Source organism: Cervus canadensis, chromosome 12 (genome assembly GCF_019320065.1).
Source record: "Cervus canadensis isolate Bull #8, Minnesota chromosome 12, ASM1932006v1, whole genome shotgun sequence".
Taxonomy (NCBI): Eukaryota; Metazoa; Chordata; class Mammalia; order Artiodactyla; family Cervidae; genus Cervus; species Cervus canadensis.
The window spans coordinates 57,356,402-57,380,729 of NC_057397.1; the positions used below are offsets into that span (position 1 = coordinate 57,356,402).

General features: G+C 32.9%; 1 protein-coding gene across 33 annotated transcripts in view; it reads right to left on the minus strand.

Moving 5' to 3' along the window:
• RIMS2 (regulating synaptic membrane exocytosis 2) overlaps positions 1-24,328 on the minus strand; it is a 586,517-nt gene that overhangs the window by 275,454 nt on the left and 286,735 nt on the right. For all 33 annotated transcript variants that reach the window (XM_043483862.1, XM_043483859.1, XM_043483855.1 and 30 more), the window contains 6 exons: positions 14,377-14,444; positions 12,461-12,580; positions 10,234-10,333; positions 9,193-9,316; positions 6,910-6,956; positions 3,451-3,563 (listed from right to left, as the gene is read on the minus strand). In XM_043483862.1, the coding sequence (XP_043339797.1) occupies positions 3,451-3,563; positions 6,910-6,956; positions 9,193-9,316; positions 10,234-10,333; positions 12,461-12,580; positions 14,377-14,444 (572 nt within the window). The remainder of the gene's footprint in view (positions 1-3,450; positions 3,564-6,909; positions 6,957-9,192; positions 9,317-10,233; positions 10,334-12,460; positions 12,581-14,376; positions 14,445-24,328) is intronic.

The following is a 24,328-nucleotide window of genomic DNA, read 5'->3' on the forward strand; positions in this document are numbered from 1 at the left end:
TGAATTTGTACACCATGATTTATTTTGCATTTTTAATGTCCCTTCATACTTCATGTGGCACTACCAACTTCAGGACATTCTTCTTACATAATACTTCTAAAATAACAAGGTTGTAACAAAGAAATATAAAAGATAAAAGAAAAAATTTTCATTTATAGAAAGTTTGAAAATGGCTATCGAATTTCTAAGTAGATATAAAGAATACATACCTATTCTTTAGCTACTTAGTCCCTTTAAATGGGCATAAAATGGATATATACCATATTTACAAGCTCATCACTAAAAATGGAGTCAGAAAAATATTAAAACAAAATAACAGGGAAAAACATTGCAGCTATTAGTTAGCCACAGACTCTGAAGTAAAATAATGATTGTCAATAAGAATTAATGTGTTCCTAGAGACAAAATTCTAAGTCACTTCTCACTTTTGAAATAGTTAAAGGCTATATCTTAATTTAACACTCTATCAAAAAACTAGTCAAAGGCTGAAATTAATTTTAAAATATTGAGAGAATTACAGAAGCAATCCTCCAAACAAGGAAACTGCTAAATTATGGAAGACCACAAATTTAAAAGAGAATCAAAATAAGGGATTGCTGACACCGAAAAGACTAACATACAGTCCAGGTGTCATTAACCTAAGCTCATACAGATTTTCTCACCAAACACATTAACGGCACTTTCATAGCTATGCCCGAGAATAATAACAAGCTAGCAGCACATTTCAAGCATGAAGAAATAAATGGAATACTATTTTTAAATTTATCAACAACAGCCCTGTGCATGAAAGTTTAAATAATGTGTTTTATATATATATATAATATATTTGAGAAAATACCAGTCCATGAACCAACATAAATATATTAGGGAGGTCAGCTCACATAATATACAGATTATCTTGTCAGACATTATGCTAGCAGACATTAACAATGTCATAATTTTATAAGTGAGTTATAGACCCAGGTAAAATCTCATTAAAAATCAAAAATATCCCAAGGTAGAACAGAAGGATATAGGGAACATAATGTTGCCTTATGACTTCCTGGCTGTTTCCCTGAAGCATGATATAAGTGGACAAATGTTTTCCCAACCTCTGCATCATTAGAGCAAACCAAAAATTGTCTCCAGTTGGCAAAAATGGTGTTAAATATAAAGGAAAATACTATATCCAGAAGGGTATCTTGCTTAGTTTTGCTGCATGAATAGAATGAAGGCAAAATTAAGTTTCATGAAGGTCAAATCCTCTGCTCATTGCTGTATTCTCTCAGCTACTAGTATTATAACTGATGAGGAGATAGATCTTAACATATATTACTTGAATTGATAATTGTAGTTTAATTTGGCAAAAATATGTTGGAGGAAAGTTTTGGCAAGAGATTTCAAGAATCTTAAGCATTTTTTCTTTCACATTGTAATTTTATATCCAGATAAAAATTATCCCGACAAAAGAATTTTGTCCTAACAAAATATGCAAGATTTATATTCAAGGATTTCTATGGCATCATTATTTAAAATACTATAAATTAGAAACAAGCAAGATATCCTATATTAGCAAATTAAGTTAAAATGGAGTATTAAACAGCAATTAAAATCATTTTAGGATGAATTAAAAAAAATAAGGGAAAATGTATACGATACATTGAGTAAAAAAAGCAAGTTTTAAAACAGTATACACAGATTTATTATAGTTCTGTTTAAAAATGTATATGTATGTGAATGACTATGCTTTAGTGGCAAGAATATAGGTGATTTAAAATTTTTATTTATCTGTGCTTTCTCAATTTACCAAAAGAAATATATATCATATTTATAAGCATTATCTTGCTGGAACACACTTCTTCTAGGTCATAAAAAATGATAAAATGGAACACATGTTAAATTACAATTATATACATTTTAAACCTTCACTTACAAACACAAGTACTATATACATTTAAGTTTATGTTTTCTCCAAATATTTAATAGTCTTACCTTTCTACCAAATTCACTTTGAACCATGAGGAAAAGTAGTTGAATTTGAAATCTGTCTAAATGCCCATACTATGAACCCTCTGTTCCTAGTTCAATTTCTAATATAACCTTGAGACTTCAAAAGAGGCAGCAACAAAGTGGTACTTACTTATTATGGGAGTCCAACTTCCACTCCCTCATTCACCAACTGAAGCTAACTAAGTATACACACACACACACACACACACACTCTCACACACACACACAGATTTAATATATACCAGCATCATCAGCCACCCAGTGCTTTACTTATAGATGAAACTATCTAAGGGAAGCCATGATTAAAAATTAAAAGCTAACATTTACTAACACTTTCTAAAATGGTGGAAGAAAATACACATATACTTGTAACCATAAATGTCAACATCTGTGCTGTCAATGTATGTAAGAGAATAAGTAGAAAGATGCTACTTATTGTGGAAAATGGAAAAAACACCACTGTCCTCAAATGAAAAAGTTCACTCTGTTTATGAAAGAGAAAGGAAAAGAAAATAATAAAGAGAAGAAATCCATTTTAGTAAGACATTTACAATCTCCTAATAGTATTTCATATTTTGTTATTCTCATTTTTGAGATTAAAGTAGTCTCAGAACAGATGTGCCTAATGACTTTTACTATGTTATTTCTGCTTATACTTCCTGTATCGTCATCTAATTCATGGAAACTCTTAAGAAAAATCAAATACTTCTCCTTCTCCCAGAAAATAAAAGGACAAAATCTGTACCTAATTTAACAAAGCTAGAAACTGCTTTTAAATTAGACCAAGAACAGTTTTGCTTTTAACTATAACAGTAACAATTATCCAAAATTCGATGTCTGAATTTTGAGAATCTTAAGAGTTCTTAATACTCATAAAATTTCAGGTTAGTAACTCATCAGAATTAGTATCAATATTAATCTGCTTGTTTCTAAAATATAAGTGGATACATTTTAACATTTTTAAATGGTTTAAAACAGAATGACAACTTTAGAAATTAATAAAATGTGAGAGCCTAAATTTGCAAAGCTCTTCTAATATGGGTACAAGATGGATAACTTAATTTTTAACTTTTATTATAAAATGTTCAAATTAGGGGTCACTTAATATGAAAGCCACATGATATACTCAGTAATCTATTATATATTTCCCCATTTTCTTAGCTGAGCAAAAATCATGACCTTGAATTTTGGAATAATATTACTTACTGAAAAAGGTTTTAGATAGCATCACAAATTCTAATTCCCACCAAATTCCAGAAAAATCTAGCTCTAATAAAGAAAGCATTCTGTTAGCTAATTATAATAGAATTTAAATTAATTAAAATTACTAAGACCGACAAAGTTGATGGTGAAAAACACAACTATATTCTAAATAGGACTTGGTTCATAAAAAAATGGCACCATGTAATAAAAATACTACTTGATATCCCAAAAAGAGAAATTAATCTAGTGATTACATACTGAAAGTTGTCCAGATAAGAACTGTGGAACATCCCTCAACATGCCAGGACTCATGGGAGATGTAACGGAAATAGAAGGACGATCCATTTTTTGAGATTCGAATGAGCTAGAACCTGAAATGGCAATTATACACAAAGAATAACAACAATGATTCTTCATTAGTATTTAATCATCTTTACCATATATCTTAAGTTACTTTTAATACCTACAAAATTCCATTATACAGACCTTTTTCTTAACCACAATGTTCTAAATATACTTAAAGGGTTTCTTTAAAAGTGTAAGTGCAGCTTAGGGATTCTTGAAAGACCAAGGGTGAACCATTTTCTGTGCCAATTATAGTAGAGACAGACATCAGAACCTAGTTACTTCATCTGTTGTGTGTTCTAAACTCATACCTTACAATAATATACTAGGAAATTTTAAAAATAGAAACTTAAGAAGGAAAAACCCAAGCCAAAACCTAAATCAATAAAGCAACTCAAACATGGTCTAAACATGTAATGCTAAAAATGTAATTACTAGAATATTAACTGTGAAAAGTTTTCAGCAGTGGTTTTTAAACATATCTGGAAGGATATAATAAATTAGATGGGTAAAAAGAAAGTGAGGAGCTATGAAAAAAAGATATAGGAGAGCAGAAAAAGCAGAACTTCAGTACCCAGAAGTTATATGTATGAATTTATTTGTATGGAGAGGAATGAACAAATTGCAAAGTAAATAAAATGGTGCTAATGAGATACTGACAGAATTAAATGCCTGGAATTCTGGGCTACAAATTTTGGCACTAATAAAATATCCATGCTAAATTTTTATGAGTAAGGTAATAAAAACTGCATTTGAGGAAGATGTCTTTACCGTTCATTTAAAGTGTCTGAATTGAGCAAGATGAAAAATAGTTAAGAATAAGTGGAATTCAATAAAATATAAAAAGAATAGGAATGACTGGAAAATGGACTGAAAAGAAAGAATTGAGGCAATATCACAAAATTAGAAAATTAGGACTCAAATTAATTAGATATGCAAGATTAAGGAAAAGGGGGGGACACTAAGAGTTCAAGGCTTGTAACCAGATATGGTCCCCTATGTCTTGTTCTCTGCACAGGACACAGAGGATATTCCCTGAGTGCAGAACCGTGGAGAAGTTCTGTGTGTAAAGGAATGGTTGGAGAAGTTAATTTGGGACCTGTCACAGTGACCCTGTGACACTGCAGACATGTAAGGGGAAATGTAAAGCAGGCAACAGATATGCAGATGGGACCAAATGTCAAGGAGATATTAGTGCTAGAAATTAAAATGTAAAGGGTCACCCTAATTGGGGTCCTAAGTGGATAGTATTCACTTTCAGAGAGAATACAGTGTAAAATGAAGGGGAAAACTGTAAGCCTTGGGATCAGAAGTAATGGTGATACCTTCATAGCATTTAGAAGTGGAAAGAATACTGCCTTTATATTAAGAAATAAGCTAAGCTTCAAGTAACAGGAAGACACTTAGAACATATTCTTCAATATTCTTTAAATATCCAGGGCTGAAGGGACAATGATAGATCATTTTGATAACGTAACTTAGGAGTCATGTGGAAATTAAAATTATATGAAGAGAAAAACTTACTGAGGAACTAAAAATAGAGGCTAAGAATTAGGCCTTGGAGAAAAGCTACTCTTCAACTTCTAAAGCAAACAGGATTCAATCTTATTTGAGAAAGGACCCCTGCCCTAACAGAAACAATTTTGGAATTGTAGCCTAGGGGTTTTTCAAATAGCTACAATAAGATAAAGGATTCCATACTGCTTATACAATATCTGGGTGATGTAAGTGAATAAAAATTTTACCTACAATCATAGACTGTTGTGAAAATTAGTATAGTAACAATATCTAGCATAGTTCCAGGCATCCAAAATAGGAGTGATGATGATGATATCATTATGCTAGTACTTATAATTTTATGTGATCATATTATTTTGAATAAAATAATTTAGCAACCAGCCAAAGGTACTAAAGCAAATATATCATATAATCAAATTTTAAAATTTAGAGTTAAGCCATTCCAAAATGATTTGACCTCTCTGGTAAAGTTTTTCTTTTTTTTTAAATTTATACTCGTAATTATAAATGTAAAAAACCCCATCTATTTTAATGGTATAGTGTCAATTGTCACGTGTAGAGAATCCAATCACTTCTCACCACCTTCACTGCAACCATCATGGTCTAAGTTACCATTGGCTCACCACTCAAGTACTGAAATAGCCTTCTCACTAGTCTCTCTGCTTTCACTTCATTTAGTCTTTTTTCAACACAGCACCCAGATTGTAAAATATAAGTTTCCCCCAAAAAACATCCTTTGTAGCTCCTTATTTCCCTTAGAGTAAAAGCCAAATTCTTCACAATGCCTCGTAAAGTCTCTGCAGTTTGGCTGCCCATTACCTCCCTGTCCTCCCCACTGCCATTCTTCCCTTTGCTCACTCTTGCAGCCACAACAGTCTTTTTGCTTTTTCTTAAATGCATCTTAGGTTTCCCTGGCTTAGCACCATTGAAACTCTGCCCTCTGTACCTGAAAAGCTTTTTCCTCAGATTGCCACTCTGTCCAACCTTGCTCCAATTCTTCTGTTTCAATGTGGTCTATCCTGATCAACGTATTTCAAACTGCGACCCTCCTCTCTTCCTTCAAAACATGCCTTCCTATTAATCAGTCAACGAACTTAATTTATTAGAAAAAATTTGTTTGCTTAATATCTGAAAGTAGCACTCAAACACAAGTAATTTAAAATGTCTATATAATTTTTAAATGTCTATATAATATATAAAATTGTAATAATTTTAACTTATATTTGCTTAAGATATTTGCTTAATATCTGAAGTAGCACTCAAACACAAGTAATTTAAAATGTTTATATATTTAATGTCATTTCAACTTAAATGTCTATTGTTCCATTACTACTTTGTTAAATCAGGACGATTATCCATTTTCTAAAAATATAGATAAGAATATATATGTAATTATTCACTAGATTGTCCTCAGGATTCCCCACATTTACTGAGGATTAGGTTACCAAGTAGTAAATTTTAAAATTAGGTGAAATTTGGGGAGAGGGTGAAATTTTGAGTAGTGATGATATGTTCATTATTTTTTAATATGATGACAGATTCACATGTATATAAAAACTTAACCTAACTGTGCATTTTAAATATGTGCAGTTTGTAGTAATATACCTTAATACAGCTATCTAAAAAATATGGTAGTTAAGACAGTGTAGTTTAAAAAAATCATCTTAAGATATAGACTTTTGTACTTTTTTCCACAATAACATGAAATAATACTAAATCTTCCATCTTTATACAACTGCATACTTGACAACAGTACTATTATATTTCTTACTTTATATTAATAAATAATTTACTTGACTCAGATGATGAATGAGTTTATTAATGACATTTTCTCCTAAAATAAATGAAACTTACTGGACTCCAGTTGTGTGTGTGTGCTATCAGGTATTCTAGGTATATCTCTGAAATGACAGAAAAAGAAAAACAAAACAAGAAATTGTTTTAAAAAGTAGTAGGAACTACCATTATGACAATTATTAATCTATATTATAACAGGACAATGCAAAATGAACAAAACTGTGCATGATAGAAGCATTATATAAATAAGGAGGAAAAAGTCATAGCACTTTATTGCTAATCAAAGTTCTCGGGGCTGACTCCTATTACTTAAAAAAATGAAAAATTACATGCATTTGGGGCAGATTTATGAAAATATATAATTCATTTCCTATGTGTTTTACTATACAATTTTCCATTCAAAAAATTTCTATACTCAAAACAAGGTAAGTTTTAGAGATATATTGTAATTATACTCTTCTCTTTACATTGTACCTGCTGTTGTTCAAATCAGCAGCATTGAAATTCAAATAAAATATCACCAAAATAAAAATTAAAATACTTGCGTTGTGACTGAAATTTTTTAAACATAATAATTCTACTAAGAAAAAAGTAAACATGTTTTTATTGGACTTAACATAATTACTCTGTAATGCATTTACACCTAAAGTATGCACATTTTTGTTTGAGATTTGCCAAGGATGATATATATTAATGGCTAAGCTCATTCAAAAAGTTGCATCAATAAAACTTAAATAGTAAACAAAAATGTGATTGGAGAATTCCTTAATACCAAGAAACACATTTATTTAATTAATACCCTAAGGTAATAGTTTAACCATATAGCAAAACTATGAAAAGACAAAATAAAAAAATAGATATAATTTCATGTGATAGATTCATTACTTTTGAAAGGAACATTTTGAAAATTAAGTTACCAATTGAAGTAATTTCCTTCATGAAAATTTCCTTCATGAAGCAATTTCATCATGAAAAACTCATCCTAAATGACTTAAAACTAGGCATTAGTATTCTATAAGAAGGAGAAATATCCAGTTTCTACCCTGGAATACTTTTACACCTGACATGCATTTAATAATTCACTGTCAGTTTATATATTTTTCTATTGCTTTTTTAAGTTATAGGTTTCTCTTTTACATTGGCTTAGAATACAAGCTTCTGTAAAGGAAATACTGCTGCAGTATTTCATGAGTAATTCTAACAACATAATTAAAAAGTAAACATAATTATTCACTAGATTTAAAAGGATTATACTTAAAATAATAATAAAAATGATTATTAATAAAAATTACCAAAAAGGATTATATTTATTGCCAATTTAAAAAGTTAAAGAGTAATTGATATTTGCTTACTTTTTATCTGTTAACTTAAAGATGTTCATTTTTCCTTAAGTGACTGCCTCCATCTAGAAACAGTGTGCCCTTACCCTGTCTCTTTTTTTTATATTAAATCTCCATTTTGGAAAAAACAGATAAAATTCATAGGATATAGCTGATTCTCGTGCAATGTAGAGAACCACAGATTATGAAACTTCTTTTGAGAATAACTGTTACTATAGTCCCCTTCTGCTAATCCTTTAGCTATCTACTGAGTTTAAGATAATAAAAATTATCTTAAATATTAAAAAAATAAAAACATACAGTCCATGGAATTCTCTAGGCTAGAATACTGGAATGGGTAGACTTTCCCTTCTCTGGGATCTTCCCAACCAAGGAATTGAACCCAGGTCTCATGTATTGCAGGCAGAATTTTTTACCAGCTGAGCAACAAGGGAAGCCCAAGAATACTGGAGAGGGTAGCCTATCCGCTCTCCAGGGGATCTTCCCAACCCAGGAATCGAACTAGGGTCTCCTACATTGCAGGCGGATTCTTTACCAACTGAGCTATCAGGGAAGTCCTAAGAAAAATTTTAAACACCTAAATTTTCTTCTTTTGTAATTAACTATATATTCTAGCATGATCAGATAAAAAGATGTCATTTTTGATAACGTGTTCTTAGTAAAGGAGTAAAAAGCACTATCCTAAAAAAATTTAGTTTTATAAAGCAATCAGATATTATTGAATTGCATATTACAAGTTGTTTAATAGTAGTCAACTTTATGACTTCCCAGCGGTGCAGTAGTAAAGAATTCACCTGCCAGCACAGGAGATAGGAGTTTGATCTTTGGGTAGAGAAGATACCCTGGAGGAGGAAATCACAACTCTAGTATTCTTGCCTAGAAAATCCCATGGACAGAGAAACCTGGTGGGCTCCAATTCTTAGGGTCAGACACAACTGAATGACTGAGCATGCACACACAGTCAAATTTATTCATGTGTAAGGTATTCAGATCAACTCACCCAATAGGCCTTGAAACAACAAGCTCCACCTGTGGTTCAGGTTTGGATTCCAGGATGATGTTATATACTTCTTCAAATGTGGCTCCTTGCAATAATCTTCCATTCCATTCTAGTACTTCATCACCTGTGGTGTGTGTCAGCAATGATAATCTTAGAAAGAAAATCTAACTTCACAAAATGCACTGGAATCAAACGCAATCTCAAACTGCAATCAATTTTGTAGAATACAAGCACCATTATGGAAGAAGAAACATACTGAGAACAGCTCCAATGGCATAAAATATGATGACTGGGATGATTAGTAAATTTCACACAAAAGGACAAGGAAAGACCAGAGGAAAATTTTACGTAAAAGTCATCTCTGTGATATCTAGAATTATTTTCAATAGTGTCCTGTCCTTGAAGAGTTATTAGTTGTTCCTGCAAGGGGAAGCAAGTTGGGAACAACCTATGTCTCCAACTTGGTGACAGCACTCTTGTCTGTGATTTCTTAATAGAAATTGCAATTCTAGAAACTATCAAGATCAGTTGCTTCTTTGAAAAACGTATAACTCTGTATTCTAGGATTCTCAATATATATGTAGTTGAGCACTTGTCTAATCTTTTTTACGAAAAGTTTAACATTGATCATTCACTGAATCCTCTCCAAGGCATTCAAGGATCTCTTCAATAGTATCCATTATCAAAGACATAAGGAGTGACACATTTCAGGAAAAACGTATTTATCCATGAAATTTGCTTTTTAAACTATACTAGAAGTTCTTCAAAAGAAATAAGGCTTATGGGAAACAAATTATGCTAATCTGAGATACGGACTAGGAATATCCATCAACAAAAAAATAAGATCAGTAAATATAAAAATCTTTTTATCTACTGTAACTCAAGAACTAATAGCTACAACTTTCCATTGATGAATAAAAATTAATATTTAAGATAAATGAAATTTTGGTTACCAGTGAAGTCACTTCTAAATGAGGACAACTTTTTCATAACTACTAAGTTTAACAGTTTAAGTGTAAATAATCAAAAATCGAAACCTACCTGGTCTAAGATGTCCTACAGTATCAGCTAAACTTCCTTTTTTAACTTTGGTTATAAAAGCACAAAGCCGACCTGATTCAGTCATCTTTCCTCCTACAACCTGTTTAAAAGAAGAAAATGTTAAAACAGGCATTTTTGTTCAATTGAACACAGTTGAAGATTCAAGTAAAACATAACTAGATAATTTGCAAGTTTTGAAACTATAATTTATTATGTTAAAAATAATTTTTAATAATATAGTGTTATTATTAGGAACTGAGTATATGTCAAGGTATATGTCAAAGTATACGTACTCCAAATGTTTTACAATTTAAGCAATTATTTGTTGAAAATGTTGCATACCTTAGAAACAATTTATAATTTCTGCCTTTATTACAGAATTCTTTCTTTTGCCATTTCTAAAACTATGTTACTACACAATACTACATAATTACATATAATTACATTAACATTTCTAATTATAAATTTCTAGTTATAGATGTCAAGTATCATACTACATAATTTGTTACTTTTACTATAATTATGATATCGTCTAAGAATTTTATTAGTTGGTAATCTTTGGGGCACATTAATAACGTGCATGATGATGATGGATTTTTCCTGAGAAAATTACAAAATTTACTTAATCTCATCCAAACTAATGTAAACTTTAGGACCATCTGCATCCCAATTTTTCTGCTCCTATTACCACATATGTTTCAGAAAAAGAAAAAAAAACAAAGGTTAGCATTAATGCGGTGGAATCATATGTGTAGCTATAAGACTAGTCTCTTAAAAATTAATGCTTTGATTCTCAGAACTGCCAATCAATCAATATATCAACTTTGTAGCAAATTATGCAAAAATCATAACTAATTTCATTGACTAGAATAGATATTTTCCCCTCCTCTCAACTGACTGAAAGATACAGAACTTAAAAATTATTGATTTATCTTATTCCATGTATTTATTCCCCAACTGCAGTGAATAACACTCAGAGGCAGTTCATTAATATTAACTAATTATTCAAATGTTTGGTTCTGAAAATTACATGTATAGATAATATGGGCTGAAATCCCTGTGTTAATATATTAAAATTTTCTTGACTTGATAAATGTTAATAATAATTATACTGACTATAATTATTATCATTGAAATCTCAGAGTGCCAGGCACAGTACTAAATGTTTGTATATTGCTTTATTTAATCTTACTAGATAATAATTCTCAGTATTATCGTCTCCGTTGTACAGATGAAGGGTCTGAGGCTAAGAGAAGTTTAGTTGCCTAATGTCATATAGCTAGTAACTGCTATAAATAGAAGTCAAGCCAAGGCATCCCGACCTCTATACTATACTGCAGTTCTAACTCTACACTGGGCAGATCTGGATTTAATTCTCACCTTCATCACCATCTTTGATACCATGGGCAAGTTAAAATACCTTGCTAAGCTTATTTCTTATCTGGGAGTCAGTAAAATGATAAAGTGCTCAAACGAGTGCCAGCCACATGGCAACCACCCAATAAATGATGCACAGCTTTATTTACAATCAAAATTTTCAAATCTCTCTTCCTGGATTCTATACAACTACTTCTGTAGCAATGACTCAATTCTAAAACTCTCTTTGCATTTCAGTTTTTAATTCACCTTACAGGTACACAAAAAATAAACAGAACCTTCTTTGGTGTACTTAAACAACTGTCTGATATTTTACAGTAAAATATGAATCAGTATTTACATTAAATCTCCTAACGTAAGTATTTCTGAGTTTTTAGACTTCAAACACTATTCTCTTTCTCTCTCTCTCACACACACACACACACGTACAAACACATACATATTTTGCTACGCTAATACAGATTATGTTCCTATGTAATACATATGTTATATTTCCCATTTTTGCACATTTAATAATTGAACAAAGCTATCATTTTAATAGAATAGAAACACATACATAGACCTGAAGGACAACTATAGGTAAAATAAGCTTAAGCACTGTATTTAGAATTCAAATATATAACTCAAGTTCTATTTTCCAAAATTAAATAAATATGTATTACTGTAAAATAATGGCAACTTCTTAAATAATACTTGGAAATGAAAAGGTTTTGAAAAATGAGTGCAAATATTTAGGAATTCTTGAAAATGGAAAAAAAAAACACTAAATTGGTATAGAGTTATTATATCTTTTGCTTTTCTGATAAATCTATAAAGGAGTATAGAGCATCTCACATATTTCATCACATACCTTCAAGCCAAGCATCGCTCCTGAATCTCGAGGTACACTTCCATCTTTTAAACGCTTATTTAATAAAATGCGACCAATTAAACGATCTCCATCTTTAGATGGCTGCCACGTCACAGGGTGCTGACATAGTGCATCAATAAACACAAAAATTAATGTTCTTTTATGATAAATGACCCTTTATTGTACAATCTCTCTAAACTTGCAATTTCCAAAGTGTTATGATTACACAAACCAGCTTTCAGTCAAAACATTGGTCAAAAATTTAATAAGATGATAAGATTATGCTTATAATCTTATTTTAATATCTCACGTTTGTTCAAAAAACCAGTTACCTCAAATTCTAACATGCTCTGACACAATACTGAAGTTATATAGTTCTACAAAAACTGATAAATCTTAAAAATATATGCAGATTCTAATTATCTACATACTGAAGATTAAAAAATGATAGGCAGAAAAGAGACTCTAATTCTATGCAATTGAATTCATTTAAAAATGAGAACTTCATCTTCAAACTCTTCTGGAAGACTTTGAAAGACTTTATTACAGTAAAAGTTAAAAGGTCAAGCTAAATTAAAATATGAAAACTGAAGAGGGTTTTCTTGAAATAGGTTTCTAGATAAAAATTATTAAAAATACCAAGGCTAGGTAACTTTCCAAATGAATGTGCATGGGAGAAACAGGTCCAATTCAAACATGAGGATAGATTACACTGCTCATTTTTTGGAGGTTTCTTGACTCTTTCAAGTTTCTGATCTATTTATTTGATAATTCAAGGGTATTGTTAAACACTGTTAAACAACCTTGAAAATATTAGTTTTTCTCAAGCCTTTTCTAAATCATGACACAATTCCATCATGTATTATATGTCAAATAACAAAGTAAACGATTTGTGTAATCACAGTTCCACAGTTATCTAAAAGTTAACATGCACATCTTCATGCAAAATTTAGCAGGCAAAAGACAAGTTCCAGTAAATCACATCTATATGATAAAAAGATTTCAAAAGTCCCACTATACTAAAAGCAAACAATAAATACCAAAGCAGATGGCAATGGCTCTAATACTAATTGATACTACATTAAAATGCTATGACAATAAAACAAAAGAGCAAAATGACAGTGAAAGGGAAAAAAGAAAAACAACTTTTTCTGTGCAAACAGACCCAATTATCTCCCTTTTACCTGGGATTCAAACTGTCAATAATTTAATTTTCATCCCAAGGAAAATATATGCAAGCAGTCAAATAAGCCAATCCAAAAAAAAAATTCTTTATATTTGTGATTTATAATAACATTACCAAGTTCTTTCATGCGACCATAAACAAAATATTCCATTGTTCCTAATTTTTATTTTCATTTACTTATTTTTTCGTATGCCATCAAAAAGCAAAAACAGCAAAGCAAGCAAGAAGTATTTTGGTTGATTGGTTTGTTTTGGTTTTGTTTTTCTTTTCTGCACCTTAAGAAATGCTATATCAACCCCTGAAATGCCCTGTCCTTTTATTATGTTTCATTTGAATGAGTGACAGAGCAAACGAAGACCAAATGAGCGGGTTAGAAGGCAGGCTCCACAGTCTCAGTACCTCATCACTATGGCTATGCTCCTCATTAAGGGTTGTGCTACTACACGTGTCTACCCCAGAGTCCTTAATCTGAGGCTCAGACCATTCGAAATCCTCTTCCAAAGAGTGGCCACCAAAGTACATCATTTCCTTTTGTCTCTCAGACCTGGTGTTAGAGTCCGACAAAAGTGCCTGCTCACTAGTTTTTCTTTTTCCCTTTTGACTGTCCCCTATAGGTGTGGGATAAAAAAAAAAAGAAAAAGATACAAAAAGAAAACATGCAAAGGTGTAAATCCAAAAGGAAAAGTGAAATGATAACAGAAATTAGATAGCAAGGCCCCACATGTCTCACCAAAGACATTGGGGATGCCTCACTGCTATGCCAAGACGTATGGTCCAACCAGTTGTGATCCACATCTCCTGTGAGAGTCAGACAGACAAAAGAGGGAAGTAAAGGAGACGGCGAAAGAAAGGGCAGACAAAGACATACTCAACATTTTAAACTGTGTGATCCCCTCTAGCTTTAAGTACTTTATGTAAGCACTCACTATGTATACCAAGAGAAAGCTAAGATTTCGAGTAAATTTATAGAATGCAGAATACTTAAGTACTCTAGACAAACTCTACAGAACAAAACTGCTGCAAGAAAAGAGATAGCTACTAATAAACAGGAATATAAAGGAAAAAAATTATATATTTTGAAAAAAAGAAAAAGACTTTCAGCGATGTCTGTTACTCATCCTATTTTTTTGATGCTGGCCTACAGACATAAGTTTGTTCTCCAAAGATTAAGAAGCATTTAAAATATTAAACAGTGGATTGCTAATAACCACTATAATGAAAAATGAAGTAATTAAATGTTTCTGGAATATAGTATGATACTCCTTAATGCTGAAACCTCCTAAAATTTTTGAGTGATTAAAAAAAGAATTGGTTACACAAAAGATTAAACCTATATGAAAATGACAAAACAGGTTCACTCAACTTCTGTTAGTAAATATAAAGTTCCCTTAAATATCATGAAGTACTTGACATTATTTTGAAGCAATTTTTCAAGTTTTTTTCAGAAATTTCATTCTCCTAAAAATAAATTTTCTACTCAAATAATTTTTCAGATGATTTATGTAATTGGCAACTGACAATAAATATCCATTTCTCAAACTTATGTGCCCCTTATTTGTCTTACCTTTGGAAAAGAAGTTTTTCATCTACATGTGCACATCTTGTTAAGCTCTATTCATATTTTCATTTATTTAAAAATATTTACTAAGCACCTTCAATATTGCTGTGCATTGTGCTAAACCTCAAGCTAAGGGGTAAAACAATGAGACATTCAGCAGAAAGGAGATAAACATAAATAAATCATCAGTGTCATATAGAATGTGCAAAACACTGAAAGAGTATAATAGCATTTAATTTAGATTTTGGGGTCAGCAAAAACCTCTAAAGAAATGATGTTTGAGAACTGAAATATGTGACCTATAAAGGACAGATAAAGATACAGGCAGATGGAAAGGAGGAAAGCATTCCAGGAAGAACAAAATGGTTCTGCACAAAACCCTGATGGACACCAGCGTGCCTGAGCCAAAGAGAACGAGGGAGAATGTGGTACCACCTGAGACTGGAGAGGCAGCACCCGTCCGCCTAGAGAGGCCTTTCACACCATGTTAAAGATTATGAATTTCATTCACTGAAGGATTTTAAGCAAGATGGTGACAGGATCTGATTTACATTTTAAAAAGATGAATCTAAGTACTAAAGAGAGATTGGGTTGGAAGATATCACGAGTTAAAAGACAGCTGTAATAACTCACAACAGGTGATTATGACTTGAACGTAGGTGATGGTATCAGACATGGTAAGGAAAGAGGAAACTGAGAGATGTGTTAGGGGTATAAATGAGAACGGTAAGCAAGACAAGCATCAAGGATAACTCTAAGGTTTCTGACATTAATAAATAAAAGGAAGTAAAGACCATTTATGAGAGGGAGAAGCACTATTTTTAGTGAAGGGAGAGAAAAGAGTTACTTTATTTCATGGAATCTGTAAGACTCATACACATTAAAATGATAAAATATGCATCTTAGGTATTATTCCAAACAACTATAAGTTATTCAGGAACTCGATTAGTTAAATTATAATAAAGCTTAAAAGGAAAATCTGAGCTGGAGACATAAATTGGGAATTATTAGATCATTTGATCTAGGAATAACTAGATCATTTAGGAAGAGAGGGTAAAATAAGATATGAAGAGGACCCAGAATGAATTCTAACAGAGTTTGATTTGAGATAAAGGAAAGAGAGAGACTGAGAAAGAGCATGCAGAGATAGAAAAAAAGAGGGAGGCAGAGATAGAGGTCTCCAGACCAAATAAAAACTGAGTTTCCTAAACAGGAGGAGAAAACAACAATAAAATGATTTCTACATGCCAGATAAGATAAGGAACTGAAAATTATGAATTTGATTTGGCAACATTAATATCAGGAAGGATGTTAGAAAAAGCACTCTGGATAGAAGGATGTAATTGAAACCAAACTGAAGTAGCTGAAAAATCAAAGAAAGATGAAGTAGAAAAATTCTGTGTAGATGACTGGTTCAAAAAATCCTTAAAATAACATAATCAACATTGCCCAGGGACTTGTTAAAAATGCAAATTCTTGGGTACCACCTAGATTTAATCAGAAATTCTGTAGGTGTTTTAACAAGAAATTCTGTAGCCTTTGTTTTAACAGTCCACCAGGTGATTCTAATCTCACTGTTGGAGAACAACAGGAGACAATTCTTTTGAGAAGTTTATTTGTAAAGAATGATAAAGCTGTACTTTCTAACATGCCCAAAGTTCAACTGGTACAGAAAAGAACCCTTTCTTCAACCTGTAAACTAGAGAAGTGCTTCCCAATCCTTTTCATGGCACAAAAAGACAATCAAAGAGTTGACAGCTACCCATAACCCTGAGTATATCTGAATCTCAGAAAACCTATAACTCTTTCGAAATACATTATTATTCCACTATAAAGCACTGATAAATCTCTGAATTGGAATAAATATGGAAACCATAAATAAAAATTTTTGACTGGTTTATGTGAAGATGTGAGAATTCAGCTTGCAGTCTCACTTCTTTCCCTGTGCCTGCAAACTACTGAAATTGCAGAAATAGTTTTTCCAAAAAATCACCCATGTAACCATTTGCAGCTAAACTGAAAATATGTGACTAAAAAAAAACAAAGTTGTCACAAATGGTAAGCCATTAGTAAACATTTCTTACATGAGTAAATATTAGTGTTACTTTAAGAATTAAATAAGCTTATCAGTGCAAAACATATAGAAAATAATCCTCAGGACTGTTAGTATTTAGAAAATAATACTTATCACTTAATATTTTTATTTTATTTAGCTTCAAAGGGCAGAACTAAGATAATAAAATGTTCTTCCTTTAGTTGCAGTACAAAAATTTATTGTTTAACTTTCTAGCTCTAGAACAAGACATGGAAGCCAAGAGGACCAAGTGGAAATTTTAGAATGTTTTGAAAAATCACTGAAATTTAAAAAGCAAATGGATGGATTCAACAGCAGAATGGAAAGGACAGAGGAACAACAATGAACTTGAAAATAGAACAGAAATTACACAATCTGAAAAACAGAGAGAAAATAGTAGAGTAAAAACTAAACAGAGCCTTGGGGACTTCAGGGTTTATAATCACATAATTAAAATACTGAAAGATTCATGCCATTATAGTTCCAGGGGAGAAGAAAGATGGAGTTGGAAAGTATTTGAAGAAATTAGGAATGAAAATTTCCCAAATTTGCAAAACATGTAAACCTACCAACTCAAGAAACTCCATAAGACCCCAAACAAGAAATATGCAAAGAAATTTGTGCAGAGATACATCATAAACAAACTAGAAACTAAAAACAAACTGTTTTTTGTTTTTTTTTGAACCCAGAAAGAAAGAAACACCACCTTATCTAAAGGATAAAAACAATTCCAAAGACAGTGATAAATTTTCCATCAGAAAGCTTGAAGGCCAGAAAGAAATGACACAGTGTTTTGTAATTGTTGAAAGAAAAGAATTGTTTACTCTGAATACAAAACACGGTGAAAATATCTTTCAGAAATAAATGAGAAATAAAGACATCCTCAGACAAAAGAAAATGAAGAGAATGCGTCACCAGCAAACTTACCCTAAAAGAATGGCTAAAACATTTTGGAAAATGTGGAAACTAAAACAAAACAAAAAGAAGGAACCTGACAATATCAAGAAGGAATAAATAAAGAACACGGTAAGTAAAACTATGGGTAAATACAATAGGCTACCGTCCTCTTTAGTTTTCCAAATTATGTTGATGTTTGAAATAAGAAGTATACATCATCTGATATGCCTTTCAACATACATAGAAGAAGTAGATATGATAATTACATTATAAGAAGGGAAAGCTAAAAGAAATTAAAGTATATAAGGTTTCCACCTTTCTCTCTGATTAGCAAAATGTCAACACCAGCATATGTAAGTTACACATATGTAATATACAGATTCTTTACCAGCTGAGCCACCAAGGAAGCCCCATAGTACCTACAGCAACAACTAAATAAAATTCTTTGCAAAGAAATACACTGAAAAACACTACAGATGAACTAAGATGCAATTTTTTTAAAAAAAATTCAAATAACCTATAGATAGCAAGAAAAAGAAAACAAAAATAAAAAACAGAAGGAAGAAACAAACAAAAAAAGCAAACAAGAAACATGCAGACCAATCCCCTCATGAATATAGACACATAAATCCTTAACAGAATATTAGCAAATATAATTCAGTAATATATAAAAATATTTATACACTCTGACCAAACAGGACTTATTTCTAGCATGCAAGGCTGGTTGAATACTAAAAATCAGTGTAAGCTGTCATATAAGTTTAAAAAAAAATCCATGATCCTATTAATTGATGAAGGAAAAAAAATCACAATAAGAAAAACAGAAAACAAGAAATGAGGAGAACTTGCTCAAATAAATAAAGGATATCAACCAAAAACTTACAGCTAAGATCATATTGTACTTAAAGGCAAAAGGCAAAGTGCTTTATATGAAGAGAAATTTCACGAAAAAGAATATCTCTATTTGTAATAGTGAAAAAGTGGAAACAAGCAAAATGTCCTTTAATAGGCAAATGGCCATGTCAATGTATGGCGGGACCACTACAATATTGTGAAGTAATTAGCCTCCAAATAAAATAAATAAATTTATATTTTTTAAAAAAATTGTTGTATAATCATACCACAGAATAATACTCAGTAATAAAAAGGAAAAAACTATTGATGCATACAACACAAATGCACCTCAAGAGCAATATGCTGAGTGAAAAACAATCACGTACCACATGATTTCATTTATATAATATAAATAATAGAACTGGAGAATGAACTAGTGGTCAGCACAGGGTAGGGCTAGGAGGGGGAGGGAGGAAGGTGTTACTATAAAGGGGCAGCATAAGGAAGATCTTTATAATGGCAGTGCTTCCATGAATCCATGCATGTGATAAGATGTCACAAACCTATACAAACACATTGTTCCAGTGTCAATTTCCTGCTTTTGATATTCTATGCATGCTATCATTATATAAAATGTAACCTTTGGGGAAAACTAGGTAAAGGGCACATGGGATCTCTATGCACTACCTTTGCAACTTTCTGCATATCTATAATTATATCAAAATTAAAAGTTAAAAATATTGTGTTGCTGCCTTCGTGGGTATTGATAATTCCATCACCGGCAGAATTTAAAGAAAAGCTGGAGTACCACACGTCAGCACGGTGAAGAAGAGGAACAGGTGCTTTAGAAAGTTACATTAAAAGAGCACTAGGGCTTTCCTGGTGGTACCGTGGATAAGAATTCACCTGCCAATGCAGGGAACATGGGTTCGATCCAGGAAGATTACACATGCCTCAGAGCAACAAAGCCCAGGTGACTGAACTACTGGGCCTGCACTTCAGAGCCCATGAGCCGCAGCTACTGAAGTCCTCGTGCCCCAGAGTCAGTGCTCCGCATGAGGGAAGCCACGGCAACGAGCAGCCCGCACACAACTAGAGCAGCCCCCAGGGGCCTCAGCTAGAGAAGGCCCATGTGCAGCAACAAAGACCCAGTTAATAAAAAAATAAATAAAAATTTAAAAAGAGAACTAAGTCCTACTGCACTCTAATATTCAATCATTCTATTAGTTTGAATTAAACATATTTATATATAAAACCTGGTGAAAACTAGTCAAAAGATTAACATTGCATGTGAAGATTTTCCTCCTTCAAATATCTCTACTGAAAAATGTAAACTAACCCAACAGTACATGTTTGTGTTGTGTGTGTGTTTGATGCACAGAGGAAAAACAGTTCAGATATCCTATTTGTAATATTTTTCCTACAGTTATTAAATGAATACAAGAGCTTATAAACTGTTTTATGTCACAGTTTTTCATTTGCTTAAGTTAATAAATGTTTTCAATTAAATCACATACCATACAAAGGTAGTCTTCAACATCTTCATTTTAACTTAATCATGTTTATAAAATCACAGCATGTTGTAACAGAAAGAGTTTTATAGCTGGAGCCACAAAACCTACATTAAACTATTGGCTCCATTCCTTATTAATTTTATGACTTGGGCAAGTCAAATAATACATTAGGCCTCATTTACTCATTTGTATAAAAAGAGATTAATTGTGACATCTTACAGATTGTTGAGAGGCTTAAGTAAGATAATGACTGTGAAAATGCTTGGCAAATTATAGAGTCATCCCAGTGTTGATGATATCATAACCATCTTCATCATTATAAAAGTAAAATAACTATAACTTTCATTCTAAATAGAAAGGGAAATTTATCTATGGCCCTTTTATTTTTCCTCTCATTTTTCTTCTTGTTATTTTACTTTCTTCCTCAGCTTGTCAGGCTATCTGTGTTGGCATTTTCCAACAAGAAACACTGCTTCTGTAAATGTTAATAGGCTTGAGTGATATACAGGTCCTTTAGTCAAATAAGCTTAGAAAACTCTGGATTAAATGTAATTAAATAGATGTCTTAAATGCAGAATTTTCCTTATAGTAATGACAATACGCTTCTTTACAAGAATTATGTTAACATACAGCTTCCACAGACTTAATTGGAACACTAACTTTTCTCACAGGACAAGTGTTACAAGAATTATATTTTGATCTATAATGCCGAAACCATCCTGGAGGGTCATTTTTCCCAAGATAGCCATTAAAACTGATAAGACTCAAGTCCTTCAAGCAAAATTGTCAGCATTAAGGGAGACTAATAGCCCAAGTTATTACAAGGCTATATATATTACAAGGTGGTATATTTTCAGCCTGCTTATTTAACTCTTATGCAGAATACATCACACAAAATTTTGCCAGGCTGTATGAAGCACAAGCTGGAATCAAGGTTGCCAGGAGAAATATTAATAACCTCAGATATGCAGATGACACCACCCTTATGGCAGAAAGTGAAGAAGAACTAAAGAGTCTCTTGATGAAGGTGAAGGGGAGAGTGAAAACGCTGGCTTAAAACTCAACATTCAAAAAATGAAGATCATGGCATCTGGTCCTACCACTTCATGGCAAATAGATGGGAAACAATGGAAACAAGGAGAGACTTTACTTTCTTGGGCTCCAAAATTACTGCAGATGGTGACTGCAGCCACAAAATTAAAAGATGCTTGCTCCTTGGAAGAAAAGCTTTGACAAACCTAGACAGCGTATTAAGAGAGACATTTCTTTGCCAACAAAGGTCCGTCTAGTCAAAGCTATGCTTTTGAGTAGTCACGTATGGGTTTGAGAGTTGGACCATATAGGCTGATGTCGAAGAATGGATGCTTTTGAACTGTGGTGTTGGAGAAGACTCTTGGGAGTCCCTTGGACTGTAAGGTCAAGCCAGTCAATCCTAAAGGAGATCAGTCCTGAACATTCATTAGAAGGACTGATACTGAAGCCGAAGCTTGAAAACTTTGGCCGCCTGATGTGAAGAACCAACTCATTAGAAAAGACCCTGACGCTGAACAAGATTGAAGGCAGGAGGAGAAGGGGACGACAGAGGATGAGATGGTTGGATGGCATCACTGACTCAATGGACATGAGTTTGAGCAAGCTCTGGGAGATGGTGAAGGACAGGGAGGCCTGCTGTGCCAGTCCATGGGGTCACAAAGAGTCAGACAATGACTGAGCAACTGAACAACAATAGCCCAAGTAAAAAAAAAAAAAAAGTTATACACAGAGGATATTATTGAAGGCAATGGTTTTCATGCGCCGTGGAGTTACCTCAGAGACAACTATTGGGTGAGTGTGGAGAACTGAGTCTAAGGTGGTGCACATAACCCCCACCTCATGTCTTCGTACAGGATCTGTGACTTGCTCCTAATCAAGGTGGTGGAATGGCTAAGTGGTGGGACGTCACTCATGATATCAGTATATATCTGCCTTAAGAGTCAACTTGCTCTAAGACTCCCTTTGCCTGTTCAGTGAAATAAGCAGTCATGCCTGAAAAGCCAACAGGGCAAGGAATAGCAGGCAATCTTTAGCAACCATGGGCACCATCTGGGAACTGCAAGTGGCATCCAGTCACAAAGAAATGAATTTTGCCGACAAATCTCATTGAATCTGAAGTTAGATTCTCCCCTCATCAAGCCTCTAGGACACAGCCCAGCCAGCAACCTGATTGGAGCTTGAGACCCTAAGAAAAATACTTAGTGAAGCCATGCTGAGACCCCTGAACAACAGAAATTATAAAGTGGTAAATATGAGCTTGAAAGCCACTAAGTTTCTGATAGAGTAAATTTTAAATTAGAATAATTTTAACTTGCATCTTATTAATGTAAATCTCATTTAATGTGTTAAATGAGAAGGAAAGGACAGCAATATAGCTACCAAAAGAAAGCATTAGGACCTGACCCAGGGATCGAATCCAGGTTTGACCGGCATTGCAGGTGGTTTCTTTACCAGCTGAGCCACCAGGAAAGCCCATCATACATACATTGATGATCTCCAAATGTATGTACCCCAAATCTAACTCCAGATTAGAATATATACTGGGTTATTCACCATCTCCATTAGATACCTAAAAGGAAAATCAAACTTAATATGTATGAAACTGGACAGCTGATCCTCCCTGCCCATCCCCCCAAATCTGTCTGCTGTAATTTCCTTATGTTAGTTAATGGCAACTCTTCCCTTCAACTTGCTTAGGCAAAAATCTTTGAAGTAATCGTAACTTACTCCTTTCTTACTGTCACACCCACCTCTAAACCACCAGAAAACCCTTGTGGCTGTACTTCCAAAGCACATCCAAAATCTGACTACCTCTCTTCACTTCCACTACTACCACATTCGTCTGAACAGCCACCACCTCTCATTAGCAATTGGATTAACCACCTAACTGGCCTCCTTAAATTCATTTTTGCCCTTCTCAACTCTGTTTCCAATACAGCATCAAGAGTAGTTAGGCCCCAACTAATAAAAATAAATGAAAAAAAAAAGAGTAATCCTCAAAAAGTAAACCAGATCAAGTCATTTGGCTTCTCAGCTCAGTTAGAATGAAAGCCAACGTTCTTGAAATGATATATAAAGCCCTACATGATCTGGCCTCTTACTACTCTTCGACCTCAGGTAATCTGCCTACTTTTTGTTTAACTGTTGTAGCCTCTGGCACATGTAGAAGTGCCTAGAACATAAAAATTAATTGAATAAATCAGTCAATGAACTGAAATATCAGGTCATCATTTTCACACTTCTTTATGCTGTAGAGTCTCTTTCCTAACAGAACTGCCAAATACAAAGTGACTAAGAGCATAATCTGATCGAAACAAACTCAGAGATCCCAGATGCTCACCCATGCTCAAGTGCCCTCTGACCCTCTTCAGCAGTTCCACAAACACCACCACAAAAATCTGGTGCTCTATTTGGCAGTTTTTAAAACAATGAGTCTATTTTCTTTATTTTTAGGAGGAAATAAAAGACCAGAAAATCAAATAACCTTTCTATGATTACAATGGGATCACTGGCAAAGCCTGGAAAAGAAATGGGTACATGTATTTTCAACTCACTGTTCCAATATACCACATTTCTTCTCTATTAAAAAAAAGGGGGGGGGGGATAACTAACAAATCCAGCAATCACACCAGCTCTTCAAAGTCCTATGAATTCCTTAAGGGAAGGAAATGGCTTTTTGCATCTTTGCCCCCCTCCAGTGTCAAGTAATGTCTAGCAAATAGTAAGTACTCCATAAAAACTGCTTTTACCGACATAATAGGTGAAGTCCAAT